The sequence below is a fragment of the Hyperoodon ampullatus genome (genome assembly GCF_949752795.1).
Source record: "Hyperoodon ampullatus genome assembly, chromosome: 8".
In the NCBI taxonomy this organism is placed as follows: Eukaryota; Metazoa; Chordata; class Mammalia; order Artiodactyla; family Ziphiidae; genus Hyperoodon; species Hyperoodon ampullatus.
In genome coordinates, this window is record NC_136921.1 from 24,008,092 (window position 1) to 24,027,824 (window position 19,733).

General features: G+C 36.5%; 1 protein-coding gene across 2 annotated transcripts in view; it reads right to left on the reverse strand.

Moving 5' to 3' along the window:
- Positions 1 to 19,733, reverse strand: part of SPAG16 (sperm associated antigen 16) — a gene marked incomplete at both ends in the record, with an annotated part of 879,991 nt that overhangs the window by 387,007 nt on the left and 473,251 nt on the right. For both annotated transcript variants that reach the window (XM_079709890.1, XM_079709889.1), the window contains one exon: positions 8,786 to 8,971. In XM_079709890.1, the coding sequence (XP_079566016.1) occupies positions 8,786 to 8,971 (186 nt within the window). The remainder of the gene's footprint in view (positions 1 to 8,785; positions 8,972 to 19,733) is intronic.

Below are 19,733 nucleotides of genomic sequence, written 5' to 3' on the forward strand. Positions count from 1 at the left end.
TTTATCATTTTTGTGTTTATCTATGTATTTATATTCAATAATACTCAGCTATCACTTAAAGCCTGTATTTCAAGAGAAAATTATTCATTTGAATATAAATGGAAATCCAAGAAGATGTAATAATTGATATATTATCCGTGGAACAGGATAAATTGATAACAACAGGTCAATTTTAGAATGCTACCATGTCTTTTAATATAACATAATTATGTTTCAAGCATTGCTCTAGCAGTCTATTAATATATAACTTGGGTGCCTTTTCAAGTATAAGAAGGCAAGCTGGGGGGGGGGGTTTACAATACAAGACAGGTATTAATGTACCAATAATCCATGCCCTTGAGTCTTAATACTTCCTACATTTCTATGCTTTAAAACCATTAATATTGTACAATATGTCCTTCATCTCTAATATATCCAATTTTGCATATGTATCATAAAGAACATGACATATATTATTAACAAAATATATGATAAATACTAACCTCCCTTTTTGTAACTTATTTGGTTCTATCTCATCATTACTAATTTTGTAGTAAAGAAATAAATTTCTCACAATTTGGAGTTCACGTTGGTACACTATCTGACCAAAGAAATTAATAGTACCTACTATTAAAAGAGGATAACTCACCATTAAGAGAATCTTAATATTTTACATTTCCTTTTTCTTAATTTTAACTGTTCCCTTTATTTATAGCATTCTGTTTCTCGCATCTCATCCAGGCTGGGGGTTATATTGCCCAATGAATTATTAAATTAAGAAGGAAGCAATGTTGGAGGGCAGGAAGGAACATTCAGTTCTCTTCAATGGACATCACCTGTTAGATGAACAATAAGAAGGCATCCCTCACTCTACAGCATTTCCTGGAATGCCAGTTGATGAATCTGGTTGGAAAAGCTTTTTTATAAAGTTCACATTGGTGTTCCAGTATAAAGAGAATGAGCTTTATGCCTTCCAGGTGTCTCAAAATATAACAGGTGATTTGCTTTCTCCTTCTCTCATAACTCATAATGCCTCAGCAATTCCTAGTGTCTTCATCTTCCAAATCTATCCAAAATATAAACAATTCTCATTACCGTCACTGTTCCCATCATGGCTCAAACCTTCACTGTCTTTTGGCTGGATGGTTGCAATAACCTCCCAGCTGCTCTTCCTGATTTTACCCTTGTCTCCCCAGCCCTCCTCTGTCACAGTTTAATCTAAAAACAGTAAGCAGAGTCATCTTGTTAGAGTATAAAACAGATTATGTGACTCTTCTGCTCAAAACTCTCCAGTGTTTTCCCATCTCATTGAGAATAAAGGTCAAAGACATTCAAATGGGCCAGAAGGCTGTGTGTTATGTGCCGCATACACGTTTAACTGCCTTATCTCTACTATTCACTTGTCTACTCCAGTCACACTGGCCTTCTTGTTGTTCCTTAGTCATATAAGTCCTCCTACCACCATAGCGGAGCTCACTGCTCAGAAAAACTTGGAATGCTCTTATCCTAGATATTGTCTTGGCTTACTGCCTCACCTACTTCAGATTACCCAAATATCAACTTCACAGTGAGAATTTCCCTGACCATCCTGTTTAAAATTGCAATTCCTTCCTGTGCCCACCATTCCTTTCCACTTTTCATATTTTATTTTTTCTCTACCAAACTTAACACACCCAAATACTATATATAATAGTTTATTATTATTATTTTTAATTTGCCTTATTTTCTGCCTTGCAATAGAATGTCATCTACATGAGTACAGGAGTTTTTGTCTATTTTGTTCACTGATAGAGCTTAGTGACTAGAGCAATGCACATAACAAAGTACCCAATGTATATCTGTTGTGTCTATAAATAATTTTTGAAAAAACAAACGTATAAGTTTAACCACAAAGCGGGTACTATTTTGTATCCTATCAGCCTGACTGCAATCAGCAAAACTGATTTTCATCAGTAAGTACAGTCAATGCTACTATGAAATTGAAGTCCTTAGTAATTTTTCTATTGTTTAAATGAAATCATTATTATTGAATCAGCTTTCCACTAATGGAGGCACTAATTTACTGTACTTGCATTTTAACAGTTACTTTTATAGGCATTAACTTCCCTGCAAACCAGTTATTTGACTTACAGATATTGCTAACGACAAATAGGACTTAATAGGCTCCAACAGTATTGCAACAGATGTCAAGGATGAGAAGTAAGAAGGGGAAAGGGAAAAAAAGGCAGTTGAATGGCCATCTAATATCAGCACAGAGTTTCTATTACTATGCCATCCAACTAATTTTGATAACATTACAGGGCTTGTAGTAGTTGCCTTATTAATATGTTGTGAGGAAAAAAAACATTACCTGAAAAATATTTACAAGGTGCCTATAGTGGACCGGGCAGATCAAAGTACTACAACAAACAGAGTGGGAATATAATTTTTCAAATAAAATAGAAATTTATTTTCTTATTTCTGACTAGTCCAGAGAACGCTGCAGGTGAACTGGAGGTAGGGACTGGGGGTGGCTTTACATCAAGCAGGCTGATGATCACACTGTCATTTTCAACGATTGGTTTCTAAGGTTACTCTGGTTATGGTCATTAATATCCCATCCCACCACATGGGAGAAAGAATATAGAAATGGTGCATATCATTTCAACCTATATTCTATTACAGAGAACTTAGTGATGTAACCACACTTAACTTAAAGCAAGGCTGAGAAACACCACTTAGATAGAAAGCCAGGTGTCCAATTCACATGGAAGAAGGAGAAAGTGAGTTCTGGTGAACAGCTAGCAGTCTCTGCCACAGTTTGGCCTTTTGCGCACCAAATATCTGTGCCGTTCTTCTTTTCACATGTACGGTATTCAGTTATAAACCGCCCCCCCCCCCCGCAAAAAAGGAGACAACACAAATTCTCACTCATTTACTGCTTGTATCTCACAGTTCATGATCTCTGCATGATGCACAATCTGCTCCACTGGGTTGAAAGGTGTCTCTTGTGTCTAGTGACCAACCAAATAAAAGACAAGTTTTCTGCCTTCTCTACTATCACAGATAAAATGCACAATGATGAAGCAGGGCACAATACTGCAATATGAACTCCAGTACAGAAAGTAGAAAAAAATGGGAAATACATAAGAGTCACTAGCCCAAAGAGTGAAAGAATCCTGGGCAGGCATCGTGAAAAACTTTGCCATTGTACTGAAGGTTTTTGATTGAATCATGCCTCTCTCACTAAGAGGAGCTCCTCTGCTTATTATTCTTTGTGGTCTCTGGCTTTGTTCCATGGCCAAGGTCTTTCCTTGTCCGTTTTCTACTATTACCTCATCTAAAGTGGGCGCTATTGTCTGTGACTACCTTCCAAACTATATAACACTAGCAGTCCACTTCCTTTGAATGTAAGTTCAGGGTCCTGAGGACTGTTTTACAGTTTGAAGAGTCAGGAGGTTATTAAGGATAGGCTCATGGTTTCCTTGCCAATACAGTTCTCTCAAAAACGAGGTAGGTTTTCCGATATATTCACTTCCAGTGAATGGAATGCAGCGGTAACCACAAATTACTTTTCTAAACATAGTTCTTAAACCTTTATTTTTCTCTCAAACATAATCTTCAAGTCATCTGAAACAATACACCTGGATATAAGGGCAGCAGATTTACTTCCCATTGTTTAGCATCCAGAAGCTGAATTATACAAAGCACTCTGTTTCCTTCCATCCTTGTTACAAACCACTCAATTCTTGCCTTTGTAATATTGTGTTAAAAGCAGTGGGGGCAGCTACACTGGGTAAAATTTTGCTTGGTTCAAATCCTTTCCCCTCAAACTACAAGCTAAGTACAGGCACACGGTCTGTGTTCCAAACCTCAGAGATACAGTGTGGTATAGGCACTCATACAAATACCCAACTACCTTGAGGAGAAAAGCATCCACGGGCCAACCAGAATATCTTATCTTATATTATAAACTGCAGATGCATTGCACATTCTGTTTCAAAATTGCTGCATTTTATTTTATTTTATTTTATTTTATTTTTGCCGTACGCGGGCCTCTCACAGTTGTGGCCTCTCCCATTGTGTAGCACAGGCTCCGGACGCACAGGCTCAGCAGCCATGGCTCACGGGTCCAGCTGCTCTGCGGCATGTGGGATCTTCCTGGACCAGGGCACGAACCCGTGTCCCCTGCAACGGCAGGCGGACTCTCAACTACTGCGCCACCAGGGAAGCCCAAAATTGCTGCATTTTAAAATTACTTGTAATCTCACTGAGGGCAGTAATGGAGTCTTAGAATTTTCTAATGTGTATAACACAGCCCAACACTGGTAATTCATTTCATGAATATTTACTGATAATCTTATGCTTTAAAGAAACACAATTTTTATAGTCGACTGAGACATTTTCTGATTTTCCTATCTAATTTTCATCACTTTATAGATTTATGTAGAATAAGACAATTAAATTATAATTTGAATGTGGATGGGAACAGGGAAAGCACTTTCTTCATGTGTATGTGTTGATTTTCTCTTTTATGCAACCAAATTGCCATGCATCAAGAATTCTCTACTTAAGATACAATGGTGTGTGTATGTGTGTTTGTGTGTGCTTTAAGACTGATTTTTAAATGGTTCTGAAGAAACTAGGGGCAGGACAGGAATAAAGATGCAGATGTAGAGAATGGACTTCAGGACACAGGGAGGGGAAAGGGTAAGCTGGGACGAAGTAAGAGAGTGGCATGGACATATATACACTACCAAATGTAAAATAGATAGCTAGTGGGAAGCAGCCACATAGCACAGGGAGATCAGCTCGGTGCTTTGTGACCACCTAGAGGGGTGGGATAGGGAGGGTGGGAGGGAGGGAGATGCAAGAGGGAAGAGATATGGGAACATATGTATATGTATAAGTGATTTACTTTGTTATAAAGCAGAAACTAACACACCACTGTAAAGCAATTATACTCCAATAAAGATGTTAAAAAAAAGACTGATTTTAAAGAATATATTTGAAAATTAAGGTAGCAATCAATGATTACAAATTAAAACACATGTAAATTTCCACTTTTTTATAAATGATTATTCAAAAGATCATTGAAGTACTACTTTTAATTATTCATAGAAACCTTGTACAGTGTCAGTGCATCCAGACTAAGAATACCACAGATATTGTTCAGAGATTCTTATTAGCATTTAGTAAACATGGGTCTTTATCTGAATATTTTACATTAATTATGATTTCCAGGTATACAATTTTCTGGTGAGGAGGTAATTAAATGGTCTTAGCAGGTAATATCCACTTCAGGAAGAGTTGTAGGGCTAGGGATATGACACAAACCAAAGGATATTCAAGGCTGAGCTAGGGGTTCAAAGGGAAGGGTAGACTGTAAAAAAAGAATATAGTCTAAATTCTTCCTTCTCTGGTGAACAGCAGAGTTTATCAATATTTTTTTTAATTAAAAACTTTTTGGCATTGGGCTCCCCTGGTGGTGCAGTGGTTAAGAGTCTGCCTGCCAATGCAGGAGACAGGGGTTCGATCCCTGGTCTGGGAAGATCCCACATGCCGCGGAGCAACTGAGCCTGTGTGCCACAACTAATGAGCCTGTGCTCTAGAGCCCACGAGCCACAAATAGTGAGCCCGTGTACCACAACTACTGAAGCCCGTGTGCCTAGAGCCCGTGCTCTGCAACAAGAGAAGCCACCACAATGAGAAGCCTGCGCATTGCAATGAAGAGTAGCCCCCGCTCACCACAACTAGAGAAAACCTGTGCCCAGCAATGAAGACTGAACACAGTCAAAAATAAACAAAATAAATAAAAAATTTAAAAATAATAAAAAATTAAAAAACAAAACTATGTGGCTCCAATATAAGAGTATATGACCCAGCATAGCACAGTTTCTACCACCATTATCTTACCAAGGCAAATAACCTCTCCCCTTAAGTCACTAAGCCAGTTCCAATGACATATAAAATTTTAAGCAAGACACTAGTTTTAGACATATCTACACAGTATGGATCCATGAGCAATCATAAATTACAGCTCAGTGTTTTGATTATAACTTTGAAAGGTCTATCAATAGCCACCAAAGAAACAATCAATCTCTCCCTATTTGTCAATATTTATCCACTACCTCAGCTTCAAAACTGGTATAATTTCTTTGTCTTTGATGATGACAGTGAGCTCCTGACATTGATGGGAAATTTGAAATGTAAAGGATATTTGGCATCAATCAGCAGCAATTTTGATCTGGTATATCAATATCTACTGGGTCTCAATTGGAAGACAGTATTTAGATATCAGGGTTATGGAGAAAAGCTTTCAAGTCAAAGTGTTTGAAATTATTCTAAGTAGGGCTGAGTCTACTGGGAATCCTTTTTTTTTTTTTAACACAGTTTGATCTAAACACTCTGAATGATTAAGACATTTGAAGATATATTTTAGAATGGACCACAGTCTTCCATTAAAATACTCATCTAAGCCAAAAGTGATAAAAAATTAAAATTAGATAAATGTTAAAAGTTCACTTATATAAGTCCTAGAGATCTACTGTACAGCACAGTACCTATAGATAACAGAACTGTTAGCATACTTAAAATTTTTCTAATAGGCTAGATCTTATATTAAGTGTTCTTATAAAAATAACAATAATAAAGAGGGCAGGAGGAAACTTTTAGAGGCAATAGATACGTTTATGAATTGATTGTAATGGTTTCATGGGTATATGTTTATCTTCAAACTCATCAAGTTGTTTACACTAAATATGCACAGCTTTCTGTATGTCAATCATACTTCAAAATAAAGTGTTTTTTAAAAATTCCAGTAATCTATTATAACAAATATTTATGAAATATCATTGCATAATATAGAAACATAATAAAATTAAGAATTACATGATTGATTATTCCAGATAACCAAATGGTATGCACATGAGTATTAAAACATATCTTAAATTGTCACTATTTTAGACAGAAATAGGTTTAAAATGTATTATTTAGAGCTATGTTTTCTCATTCAGAATATGACAAACATTATTGATCTGTATCTTTGTAACTCAAGTGGATTATGCTATTTATCCATTAATGCTCTGTAATTGTCAAGGTCTGGACAGGAGACAGAACTTGCACTTAACATTTTAACAGCAAGAATTTAATATATGGGATTGTTAACTATGCATAAAGTTGTTAGCTAGATGACTATAAAGAGAAAGCAAGAACATTAAGGTATCATGGAGAAAGCCACCGCAGGAAAGAGCTACCACCCATAGGACTGAGTGAACAAAGGGACTGCAGTGGCATTATTGAAACTTAAAACCTCGGTGGGGGCGCTACGGAGCTGAAACTCAGCCCTCTGAGGAGGGGCATGTGATTGCTAGTACTGATGTTTCTCATCTTGGAAAAGAGGCCATGCAGAGTTGGGAACACGGAGCTCTGAGAAGGGGACACCTGTTTGCTGGAACTAATGTCTTTGATGATGGACGGCATGATGCAGCTGTTTCTGCGAGCACTGAAAAAACTGTCAACTGGATTCAGCTGCTGTGATGAGAATAAACTGATGCTTTTGAGGTAAAGTGCTGCTAGGGGATGTCCACTGGAAGCGCAAGTCCATAAGCAGCCCACAGGAAGGGAACAGGAAGAAGCAGGCCCCTCTGCCTCCCCTAGCCTTGTGGTCTCCTGCAGGCACCCACTATTACCAAAGCCTAATAGAGAGTCAGATGGCAAAGCAAAAATGTGGTTTGTGAAGTTCCAGCTCCAGCATCACAAAAAAGATACAGAAGGGTGAGTTTGGTACTGAGAGAAAATAGCATAATGACTGGCACATGGCCTTAAGAGATAAACTACAGATAGAACAGAGCATACCTTTTCAAGGAACCCTCCCAGGAAACCTGTTGACTTTTCTGTAAGCATCTTACGTGCTCTCTCTTCTAAATATGTTATCCACGATTCAAGGAAGAGTGGGGAAAGTTTGTTAAAGGTACTTGTTTTACCAATGACCCTCAAAACAATAGTGTCCACCTTTAATGCAAGTTCATCTTTCTCTTACAAAATAAATTACAATGGCTCAGTGATAATTGTTCACATAAATTTTGAGGAGTCACTAACACTTATATTTGTAATCTGGGCATGGATTAAAATATTAAAGTGATCAGAAATCTGACTGATGATCTGTAATCCCTTAGTGAGCTGAAGCAATCAGGGTAATTGATACCAGCTCTTTTTATCTTATTTGTATACCTAACAGGATGGAATAATCATCCAAAAATACATGGATGACAGGTATTTTGATAGCAAAAATATAATAAATTTGTCTGTCTGGAATTAAGATCAAAGCATATGGTATTGTACAGGACTTTGCTTACCATAAATTGGACTAATTCTTACAATTTGTGAATTGCCAAGAAGCATTTAATTTGGGAAATGTTATAATATATCAAAATTTAGTGAAAAGCAAACAATTATTTCTGTCATCTTCATGCCTACTGAATTGTTGGTTTGATAATCCAGAGAGACAGCAGACCTGTGGAGGGGAGAACTAAAAACCTAACTCTTTAAAATAAGTCTTTGTCTCTATCTTGCTTAAAACAAACAGCTTCCCAGTGAAGCAATTCTAATCTGATTACATAGGCTTGATCTTGAACCTACATTTAGAAAGAACTCATTACATCAACGAGATTAATGGAATTAGAAATGGATTTCACAGAGATTATTTAAGTAATAATCTATAGTTTTATAATTAATAGCATTTTTCTTTTAATTTCCCACTGAGGGAAAATTTATCCATGTATATTTATCAACATAGAGTGCTAATATTGTTCAAAGTACTTCTTACCTATTAACATCCCAGATTTTGCTAGTTGTATCCAATGAGGAGGAAGCCACAAAATCACCACAGGAGTGCCACGTGCAGGACCATACTGCATGGGTGTGTCCTTCGAAGGTCAAAATGCAATTGCCTTTAGACAGGTCCCATAATTTAACTGTAGTGTCACCACTTGAAGTAGCCAACTTGTTGCCACTATTTGTAAAAACATAAAAAGGTAATCTGTTAAAAAAATCAACTTGCAGTTAATTTATTCTTATGAATGGCTGTATTCTGTGAATAACTTGTGTGTGTGTTTGTCTGAGTTATTTTTACTTTTAAGGACATATTTTTATGCCTGAATCTTATTATCTTATTTGAGTCTGCACAATTTGATACTTCCTTATATTGTTTAGTAATTCAAATTGATTAGAGAACTGCTGTTGCACGGTTTCTGTATTAATTCTATAGTCTTCCAGATTCATCCACTGAACAGCACTTTTTTAACACATATGTTGATTTCAGGGCTATGTTAGGCTCTGTGGATGATATAGCCTCAGAATGATGAAAATTTAGATGTGGGCTAAGACAATTTCAAAAACGTAATACAGGGCTTCCCTGGTGGTGCATGGTTGAGAGTCCGCCTGCCGATGCAGGGGACACGGGCTCGTGCCCCGGTCCGGAAAGATCCCACATGCTGTGGAGCGGCTGGGCCCGTGAGCCATGGCTGCTGAGCCTGCGCGTCCGGAACCTGTGCTCCGCAGCGGGAGAGGCCACAACAGTGAGACGCCCGTGTATCGCAAAAAACAACAACAACAACAACAACAAAAACGTAATACAATATAAAACAGTAGGTCAGCTTTGTTTATGTTTGTATTAATTAAATGGTGCAGGAGTGCAGCTTTCATGATGAAGAAATATGTGAATCAGAAATGAGAGGGCTTTGGAGCTACATCTTGAGAGATGAAAGATGTTGAAGAGCTGGGTGGTTAAGAATGAGTCATTGGATTTTCCATTTGAGTCATTAGTAGATGTTAAAAAAGCAGTGGCTTTCAAGTGGTGGACCCAAAAACAAGTTTAAGAAGTGAGTGGGTGTCCATGACGTGAAAAGAAACATCTAGGTTTTTTGGTAAAATATCAACTGCAAGAAAATTTCAATGCCATCATCTTCTCCACATCCTACAGCATTGTTTGCTCCTTCTATGTGTTCTCTTAGTAACTTTTCTCTCACTGAATATAATGAACTGCTTATCTGCCTCCTTCCCTGTGTTTTTGATGGGGAACTGTTTTCCTCTCTCTGTTTCTACAGCATCAAGCATTATGATTAACCAACTGAAATGCTCATTAAATGCTTTCAGAATGAATAAATATATGAATGAATGAAGTGATGCTATAAATGAAGAAGAAAAGTTGCCCAAAATTTCTAAGACCTTAATGGCAGTTGCATCAAGACAAGCATTTTGCTTGCTTGCTTTTACTTGCTTACTTTTATGCTGAGAGAATTAAACTTTTATGAGCAGCAACCACTGGAGAGGAAGGCTCAAAGATGTTGCCAGAAAAGCAGATTATAGAGTGAAGACGTTTGCATTAAAGTGATACAAGGATATTTATTTCTTTTTCAAATTAGCAGATTTTAAAAATTACTAAAAAAAGTACTATATAAGGGTAGTCCTTTACTAATAGGTAGATATTAAAAATTGTCCTTTGCTTTGCAGCTGTTGTTTATCTGTGCATGTTTGCCATTAAAATTTTTACATTTTAATATTAAAAACTGAACAATACATTTGTCTAAATATACCACATTATAACATCACATTGAGGGTTATAGCTTCAAAATATGAATCTGGGTAGGGGCTGGGGGGGGACACAGACATTCAGTCCATGACAGTATATAAGTTAAAAATAAGGATGATAGAAAAAAAAGAATATATTTTCCTGGTCAAAATCTCAGAAAAGAATGATATAAAATGGGATACAGGCAACACTCAAAGAATTAAAAGTTGACAATTTACAGAAACTGGAAATTTAAGATATAGAACCACAGACTCTGGAAGCAAAATGTATACCAAGTGGAATAAACAGTGTAAACAAAAAGAAATCTTCACTTAGATAAATTTTAGTCAACTGCAGAACACCATAGGCAACAATATAAGTAATTAGAAAAATAAGGAGAAGAGAAAAAAAGAGAAGGAAATGTTATTTATTTACATAGTGCTTAACACATGCTAGAAACTCTACTAAGCACATTATATACATTTGATCCTCACAAGCATCTAATAGTTTGGGCAGCTTTATTATCTTCAAAACACTTAACAGTATCACAGAGCTAGTAAGTGGCAGATCTGGAATTTCTTCAAAGAGCCAAGAGAAAATCAGGTTACTTTAGAATTATCAAAAGTTTCTCTCAAGACTGGAAAATAAAAATATCCTCAGCTAAACAATGCAGTTATCCCCTATAGGAACTACTAAGAAAGTATTTCAAGGGGCAAAAAAAAAAACAGATCCTAGAAGGAAGATCTGAAATGAAGGAAGGGTGAGCAAAGAATCTGGTAAACATGTCAGTATATCCAAACACATATAACATCAATAGTGCTTGAAGAAATTTAAACAAGAAAACAACAGTAATATTGGCAATAATATTCCTGTGGAAGATACTACATTGATAAATTTTAAACTTTATGAAGTTAAGTCTGCATGGTAAAATGTTAAGGTTAACCACTAAAAGAACAAGAATAGAATACATAACTTCTAGACCAGTACAAAAAATGAGAAATAGGCTTTTTTTTAAATATCCAAAATAAAGCAAGAAAGGAGAAATACAGCACTAGAATAAGTGGTAGGAATAGAAAACAAACAAGAAAAGACAGAAAAAATTTGAAACATAATAATACCAGTAAATACAAACGACCTAAACAGGAAGTTAAAAGACAAAGATTTTTCAGTTTGGCTAAAAATGAACAAGTTCAGCTACATAATGTTTACATGAGGCACACTAAACTCCTTAGGACATAAAAAGGTCAGAAGTTAAAAAAAAAAAAAAAGAATACCTAGCCTAAAAGGAATGGAAAAAAAAGATGAAGTAGCTCTATTAATATCAGACAAAAAAGACCTTAGGGCAAAAATGTGTTTTTAGGGATAAAAATAGTCCCTATGTAAATAAATAAAATGTTTCACACCTAGGAAGATTTTTAAACTAAATTATATAAAAATACTGGATGCATCTTAACTGATAAAAGTGACAATGTTAGCACCATAAAAACAAAAATGACGAATCTATTGTCAAAGTGAAAGATTTATGCACCTCTCTCAATTTATTTTCTAATTCAAAATTCAAAAAGATATGGAATCTTTAAGGAATAAAAATTACAACCTTAATGACCGTATATAAAAGCCTTTGCCAAATAACTAGTGACTATACATACTTCTCAAGTATATATGGAACATTTATAAAAACAGACAATATAGAAAGCCATAAAGCAAGTCTTAACAAACTGAACATATTTGTTATCATAGAGGTTATATTTTTCTCATCACAATTCAATTGTTTTAAATGAATAACAAAATCATATATTTTTAAAACCTGTATATATGTGAATTTTAATACAGTTTTAAATAACTTACATATCAAAGAAGAAATAACAGTGGATATTTAAAAATAATTAGAACTAAATGAAAACACAACATATTAAAACTATGAAGGTGAAATCAAAATAGAATTTTAAAGGAAACTTAATTTCTTGACGTCCTAATAATGAAAAGAATTCAGCCTCAAAATTGTTCTGCTAAACATGAGACTTTAAGTTTAGAAAAAATATGCTATCAACTATGAAAATGGAAGATTAATAAAGACCAGAGTGGATCTTTAAAAAAACTAAAATAAATATATCCCTGCTAAGGCTGAAAAAAAAGGAAAGAAAAACATCCCTCAATATGACAATCTATTAAGCCATACACTAAAGAGATTTTACAAAGGTATAAAGTAGTGTCATTCTTCTCATTTTTCTTGAAAAATGTTATATAAGCATGAGTTTTTTGCAGCTTATGAACAGCCTACAAATAAATCATATCAAATTTGGTTGGGTCAAGCCAATTTATACTTTACAAACAGTAAGCAAGAATTATCATCTGTTTTTATAAATACTTTATATTTTCTGTAATTGCTTTATTCCTTATTTTCCCATATTCTTTGTACAAATTATTGACTTTTTCAGACTTTAGCACATAACTGCAGAAATATTAGAGTTTGTTACTGTCAAAAATGACTTCAGTTTTGAGAACTAAATATATTATAGCTTCCAGATTGATGCTAATTACCTGTTTTTACAGAAATGTGCTAATGTGCTTCATTAGAAAGGGGTGGAACAGGAAGAAATTAATGCCTCTTGTGTCACAAAATAGGAAGTGGAGAGAGTAGAAACAAGAAGATGTGGTTGGCTTCTCGCTCTGGCTCTGCTAGACGACCTCCGTGACCTTGGACAGGCCATCTCACATTTACATTTAACACTTGTGAAATTCACTGTCTTTATTTGAAAATATGGATGATATGTTCTGCTCAGTATAATTTAAAGTGTTGTTCTGGAGATCAAATCAAAGAACTTTTATAACAGCACATTTTTAATTCCAGGTATCATTCAAACTTGTGATTATTTTTTTAAAAAGATGCTCTTGTGATCTCTAGTTCAATTTTTTTTAAAACAAAATTCACATTTTATTTAGGTTGAAATAAACTATACAAAATTGATTTTCTTCACCAAAAATAACAGCAATATTTTCTATATTATTCCTAGATAAACCACAAAACACTTATTTTTGTAGGTTTTCTAGGTTTTGCTTGTAAATCAAGATGAGGCAGTAGTTAGAGTCATGGAAAAAGACAGAAGAAAACAGACAAATCAGTTGTCAGTATCCATTGTCTCTGATCCTGTCTTGACCATGAAACAGAAGTGTTCAACATATACCTGTCAAAAAGCTTATGAAGATGTAGGCTCAATAAAGGAATGTAAACAGCAACAATCAGATGTGGAACAACAATGGCAGGCTCTTCCATTCAAACTTTAACTATAACTTGTTCCTTCAACTTCATTTGATAAAGGCAAAATCTACACTGAAATCCTTGTTTGGTGAGCTCACACGTTTCTCTTACAGTCTGATCATTTTAACAGTCCCTTACAGATTTTTAACAGCATACTTAAATTCCTACTATTCAAAGGTCAGTCATGAGCTTCATTGTAATGTTTTATATAATGTATTCCTTCCTCCCATACCTCCTCAAAATTTATTTCTTCAAAGAACTGATAACTAAGTACCTGACAATTGGATCCACAGTGACAAATGTTATATCTAAAATGACTTAACTAATACAATTTCAAAGTGCCATTAGCAGAGATCACACAGAGTGTAACATGGTACTTTCAATGCTATCTTCTGGAAGAACAGTTAGGTCTCCAAAGCATGGGACTTCAAACGGGCCATTTAAACAGGCAGATTATCAATGACTAATGTACTCAATGGGAGGCCTACAGTTCAAGATATTCAGTGATTAAGTGGCCTACGTACACCTTACAACTTTTCTGTAAGATATTTTCAAATTTCCTACAGATTTTTTCAAATATCAAATATAAGAGAAAGCCTGTTTTAAAAGTCTCTTAGGTATTTTCAATGGTTTCTGAATTATCTGTAGGAAGCTCTGACTTACTTGTATAGAGTTTGATATATGTATCCACAATTAAATCCAAATCGTGTTTTATATCAAAATTTATGTTAAGCAAAGCCAAGTTACTTGACCTTTGGTCTGTCAAAGTGTTCCTCAGGTATGCTTTGAGACGCTTTCGTCCATTTTCATAGCGTTCATTCTCAACCTTCATCACAGGAAGAATACACAGGACCTTCAGCAATGCATAAACATTAGGAAAAAACTTGATGTCTGGCAGATGAAGGGATTCATAAATAGTGGATGGAAGTTCTATATCTTTCCCTCTGTGTTTCCACTTGATTCTCCAACAATGCAGCTCAGCAGAGAGTGTGTCAGGATTAGGTAAATCACTTCTGTACATGTCAGCATGATGCTCCTCTGATGTATTGAATTTAAGCTGTCCCATGACAGAGGGTACCAGAGATAAGCATTTAAGAGCTTTGAGGTGTTGTTCTGAGAATATATCTTTCAGTTCCTGAATAATGTGTTCCACTGTTGGAACACTTAGAGTCTCTTTATAGTAACTCTCAGAGGTTAGCTGAGATTCCAGGTTACTGTGTTGAGCTCTGCGAAATTTCCCTGGGAGTTTCATCTGAATATCAAGTTTGGCTGCCAAATTTGTGGCTTCCTCAAACCAAAATTCATGATAAACTTCGATATTTTCCATCACTTCATTTAGTGAATGCAGCACTGCAGTCAAACTACTGGCTGAAAAGAAGACATCAGAAGTTTGCCCCTGAAGATTTTTCCCAAAGGCTCTTGTAAAAGATAGAACATTTTAAAGAACAACAATGGTAACGATGAAATCAAAATCTGTTACTGCACTACAGAGTACAAATGCTCGGCCAGCTATACAGTTATTCCATCTAACATTTGTGTCACTATTTATACCATCTAAACATAAAACAAGTGCTTGTAGGAGGTACACTAAGATTTCAAAAGCATCATGCCTGCCTGTCCACTGAGAACGGCAAATTTCCTTCAGTTCTTTGCCCCTTTCTTCATTGTTCTGAAATAGGACAGAAATTACATTGTCAAGTTCTAAAAGCAGTTGTGGCGATCGACGGAAAAAAGAACAAACTTCCTCAATTGTTCCTAACGTGACAGATACTCCCATAACAGGCACTGATTTTGCCAACCACATATTTAAGGCACAGGAAGAGCAGAGTGTGTAGATAGCTTGGGGATATTTCTCTAAAAGTCTAGAAGCAACAATTTTCATTTTGGAAGAAAATCCACTGGACACAATGTAAGCCTGACCACGACAGTACTCCATGTTTAATCCCCACTTCTCAGTTAGCGTAGTATGAAATTTCACAGCCAAAATCTCTGCATCAGCTTCATAAGGCAGGAAGCCCACAAATTCCTCTCTCAGGTTGTGAGCTTTGTCAACAAACCTCACCAACACAGGCAGGTGCTCTTCCCCTGCTATGTCCACCACATCGTCAGTGACGATGGAAAAGAAGTGAGAGTCTCTCACTTCCCTGAGAGTTTCTTCCCGAATGCAGCTCTCACAGATCTCTAGCATCTGTTTCTGCTGTGTTTTTGAACAGAACAATGTGTTAACTGCTGTTGTCTCAAAGCGCTTTCTCAGAACCTCTTCACCAGAATTGATCCAGCACTCCAGCAGTGCTTGAAAGTTATCAGGAGTAAAGAGACCTTCTGGGATTTCATCAGCTTCATGTCCAACCAGAGGTATGTTCTGTTTTCCCATAAGAATCAAAATTTCAAATAAAGATTTTAAGTATTCTTTGTTTTCCTTCTCTTCAAGGGTTAAAGGTAAAATGTCTTCATCCTGCTCTTCACCCCCTTTCTCTGCACTGGGGTTCTGAGCATTGCTGTTGTTTATTTCCTTATGTTTTGGGTCCTGTTCAGAAGTTTCATCAATTTTTTTCTGTTTCAGTGTCCTGATTTCATCTTCACTCAATTCTTTTATTCGTTTTCTGTGTCTACTGTGTGGATTATTCAAATGGCTGGTAAGATCAAATATTGTTGGTATTGCATTATCTCGAAGAACTGTCCTATAAGGGCTCTCCCAATGACTTCACAAGTATCTGCTTCAATTAATTTTGAGAAATAAAATAACCCAATCATTCTTTAGTTTTCTGATGCCTCTGCAAAACGTATAGTTCTACAGATCATAGAATTCTCAAAGTGTTTGGCACACAATCGATAATGTTTATTTAGTTGATCAGGTGTTTTATCTTCTAAGTCTGCTCTCCTACAATTCTCCACCCACTTCTGGCATCTGGCTGGATCCCGCGGGAAACTGAAAAAGGCCAGGTCCGACTGCGTGCTCTTCCGCGTGCAGTTGGGGGCCGCGCAGAAGTTCGGCATCATCGTCTGCCCGCCGGCCGACCCAGCCCTCCCCTCCCGCCTCCTCAGGGCAGCCCGCCCGCCCATCGGGGCCGGGGAGCTCTAGTTCAGTTTTTATGTGAAATTGTTTACTCACATTTCCATAAATAGTGGAATGAGATCCAATTACTACCATTATATTGTAGTCTCATCTACCTGTGTCTATCTACTCAATAGGACTATGTGAATTTGTAAAAGGACTATCAGTCACAGTGTTCTCAATTACCAGAGAATACGCATGTATTATTTTATGTAGCAGAATAACATACAACCAAAATCTAAATAAACTATTTTCTTCCTCTGTGTTTGTATAGGTAAAAGATCTAATTTTGGTTTCACTGAGCTCATAAAATGATGACATTCGGAAAGCTCACATTTAGAATTTAGATTATTTGAAAAACATTGTCACATTTGAGACACATTTTTACTGTCCCGTTTGTGAGAGTCCCCCAAACTTTAAGCAAAAAGTTAAAAGGGCTTAATGCTTTCATACAAGTTACTTTAAACCCTTACTTAGTCTTCGATACAGAGCTGCTTGGCTGCATTAGGGCTGGGTGTTGAGGGCACTGTGAAAGAGGAAAGTAAGATTTAAGTACAAGTTCACACAGAGAATGGTCTTGGTTGGTTTTCTGAAGTAAAGGGTGCCCATGTCCAAATGTTATTGCCTTCACTCCCAAGTGATACACTCTTTTTTGTGTAGGAAACTGGAATCAACCAAGAATCACAAACAAAGCAAACACAGAAGACAGCATTATATGCAGATATTACAGACTCCAGCAGAATCAGAGAGGCAGGATTGAACATTCAGGAAAGAATAGGCTTTCCCTGGCTGGATGCAAAACTACTGTCCTTTCTTGGGAGGGTAGATTGCTTGGAGCTCCAGGTTCACCTCTGTCAACTGAGAAACTTCAATGGGATTCTCAGCTCAACCATGGTTTACACAGGAAAGGCAAGATGCTGGCAAGTAGACTCCCCTGTAACTGTCATACAGCGTTTATAAGATATACTATTTATTAGTAATAATAAATGCACGAATGATATACATAATAAGGAAGGAGAGAGTTCAATGGAAATATATCTGTGTTAATAGAAACATAGCCTATATCATTTAGGGCTGTATGAACAAGTTTACATATAGCAAGACATCTTGGTACAGAGGAAAGAAAAATAGAGAATTATGAAACTACTAAAATGTTACTAGTTATTTTTATTCTGTTTTATCCTTTGTATTTACATTATTGTTTTAGGTTGTAGAAGCAGAAAAATAGAAATTGGTAGGTTAGTTTATGAAACTTTATGTAAAGATTATGAATAACGGTGTCATCTTGGAAATAAGACAGAGATGCCCCTAGAATGTCTTCAAACTTTCAAGTATCAATTTAAATTTGGTGAATTATATATTTTATGTAGTTTTCTTATTGCATCCAACATGCTTCTCTGAGTATTCTCCAGTCGTCATTCAAATAGGTGTATGTATGTGACATATTTGTGAAAAACATAACCTTGGGTAATTAAATGATGTTCTCATTCTTTTTTTTTTTTTTTTGCAGCACGCAGGCCTCTCACCATTGTGGCCTCACCCGTTGTGGAGCACAGGCTCCAGACGCGCAGGCTCAGCAGCCATGGATCACGGGCCCAGCCGCTCCATGGCATGTGGGATCTTCCCAGACCGGGGCACGAACCCGTGTCCCCTGCATCGGCAGGCAGACTCTCAACCACTGCGCCACCAGGGAAGCCCTCTCATTCTTTTTTAAATTAAGTTTCTATGCATACCTTAGGTTTTGTCTAGAAAAAAATATTTTCAGGGTATTAAATCTAATTTTTTTCAACTACCTCAAGACCTCTACATTTGATATTTTCTTTTTTTTTTTTTTTTCCTTTCTTTTGGCCCAATGTTCTAGGTAGAACAGAATACAAAGTGCAGGGTACAGGCCCTGAGAAGGGCATGACTTGTTCAAGAAGCTGAAAGGTCAGTGTGGGGGGAGGTGGGGGAGACGGGAGGTAGAGGAGGTGGGGAGTGGAATGGATGGGAGGGGTAGTGAAGATGTAGAAATGGAGACTTGAGAAGTAGGAGGATCCAGGCCACTCAGGGCCTTATTGGCAACAGTGATGTGGGTATTTGGAATTTAGCCTAAGTGCTAAGAGATTTCAAGACACAGGAGACTCATTCATCCATTTCACAGTTGGTCACATGCTCCAGACACTACCAGACAACTCAGTCCAGCATCCCTCCATGCTTTTCAAACACACCAACCATGCTCCCCTCTGCACACACTTCCTCTGAAGCTAGGATGCCACCCCCCTTGGATATTCCCATGGGTTGGTCCATGACTTCAGTTAAAAACCTTTTCTTTAACTTCACCTTATCATGGAGGACATCTCTGACAATTCCACTGAAAATACTGTATCATCTCAGTTTTTTGCTTCTCCCTTTTCCCCTTCACTGTTTATTTCTCTATAGCACTTATCACCATCTATTAAGCTATATATCACTTATTTCATTTATTGTCTCTCTCTGCCAATAGAATGTAACATGTATGAGGGCAGGAACTATTTTGTACTCTCTACCATATCCCCAATGCCTAGCTTTCTGCTTAGCATGTAGGGACTCTCAATAAATAGCTGCTGAACAAATGACTCAGTGAATGAAACACAATCATGAATATGACAATGTCGCTGAATCCCTGTTTTTAGTGGATAATTCTTGAGGTTTATAAATACAAAGAACAATGTAGGCAAATGGATCCTAATGCCCCATTTTACCATGGGATATCTTATTTGGGTATTTATTTTCTCAAATAAGCTTTATTTCATGGCATAATAAATTATTTCCTTCTGAATTTTGCCTGAGTTATTATATATAAAATTTCAGACCATGTTGAAAACATTATCATATAGCCTCAGGAAAATAGCATTTCCCCCATCCACCTC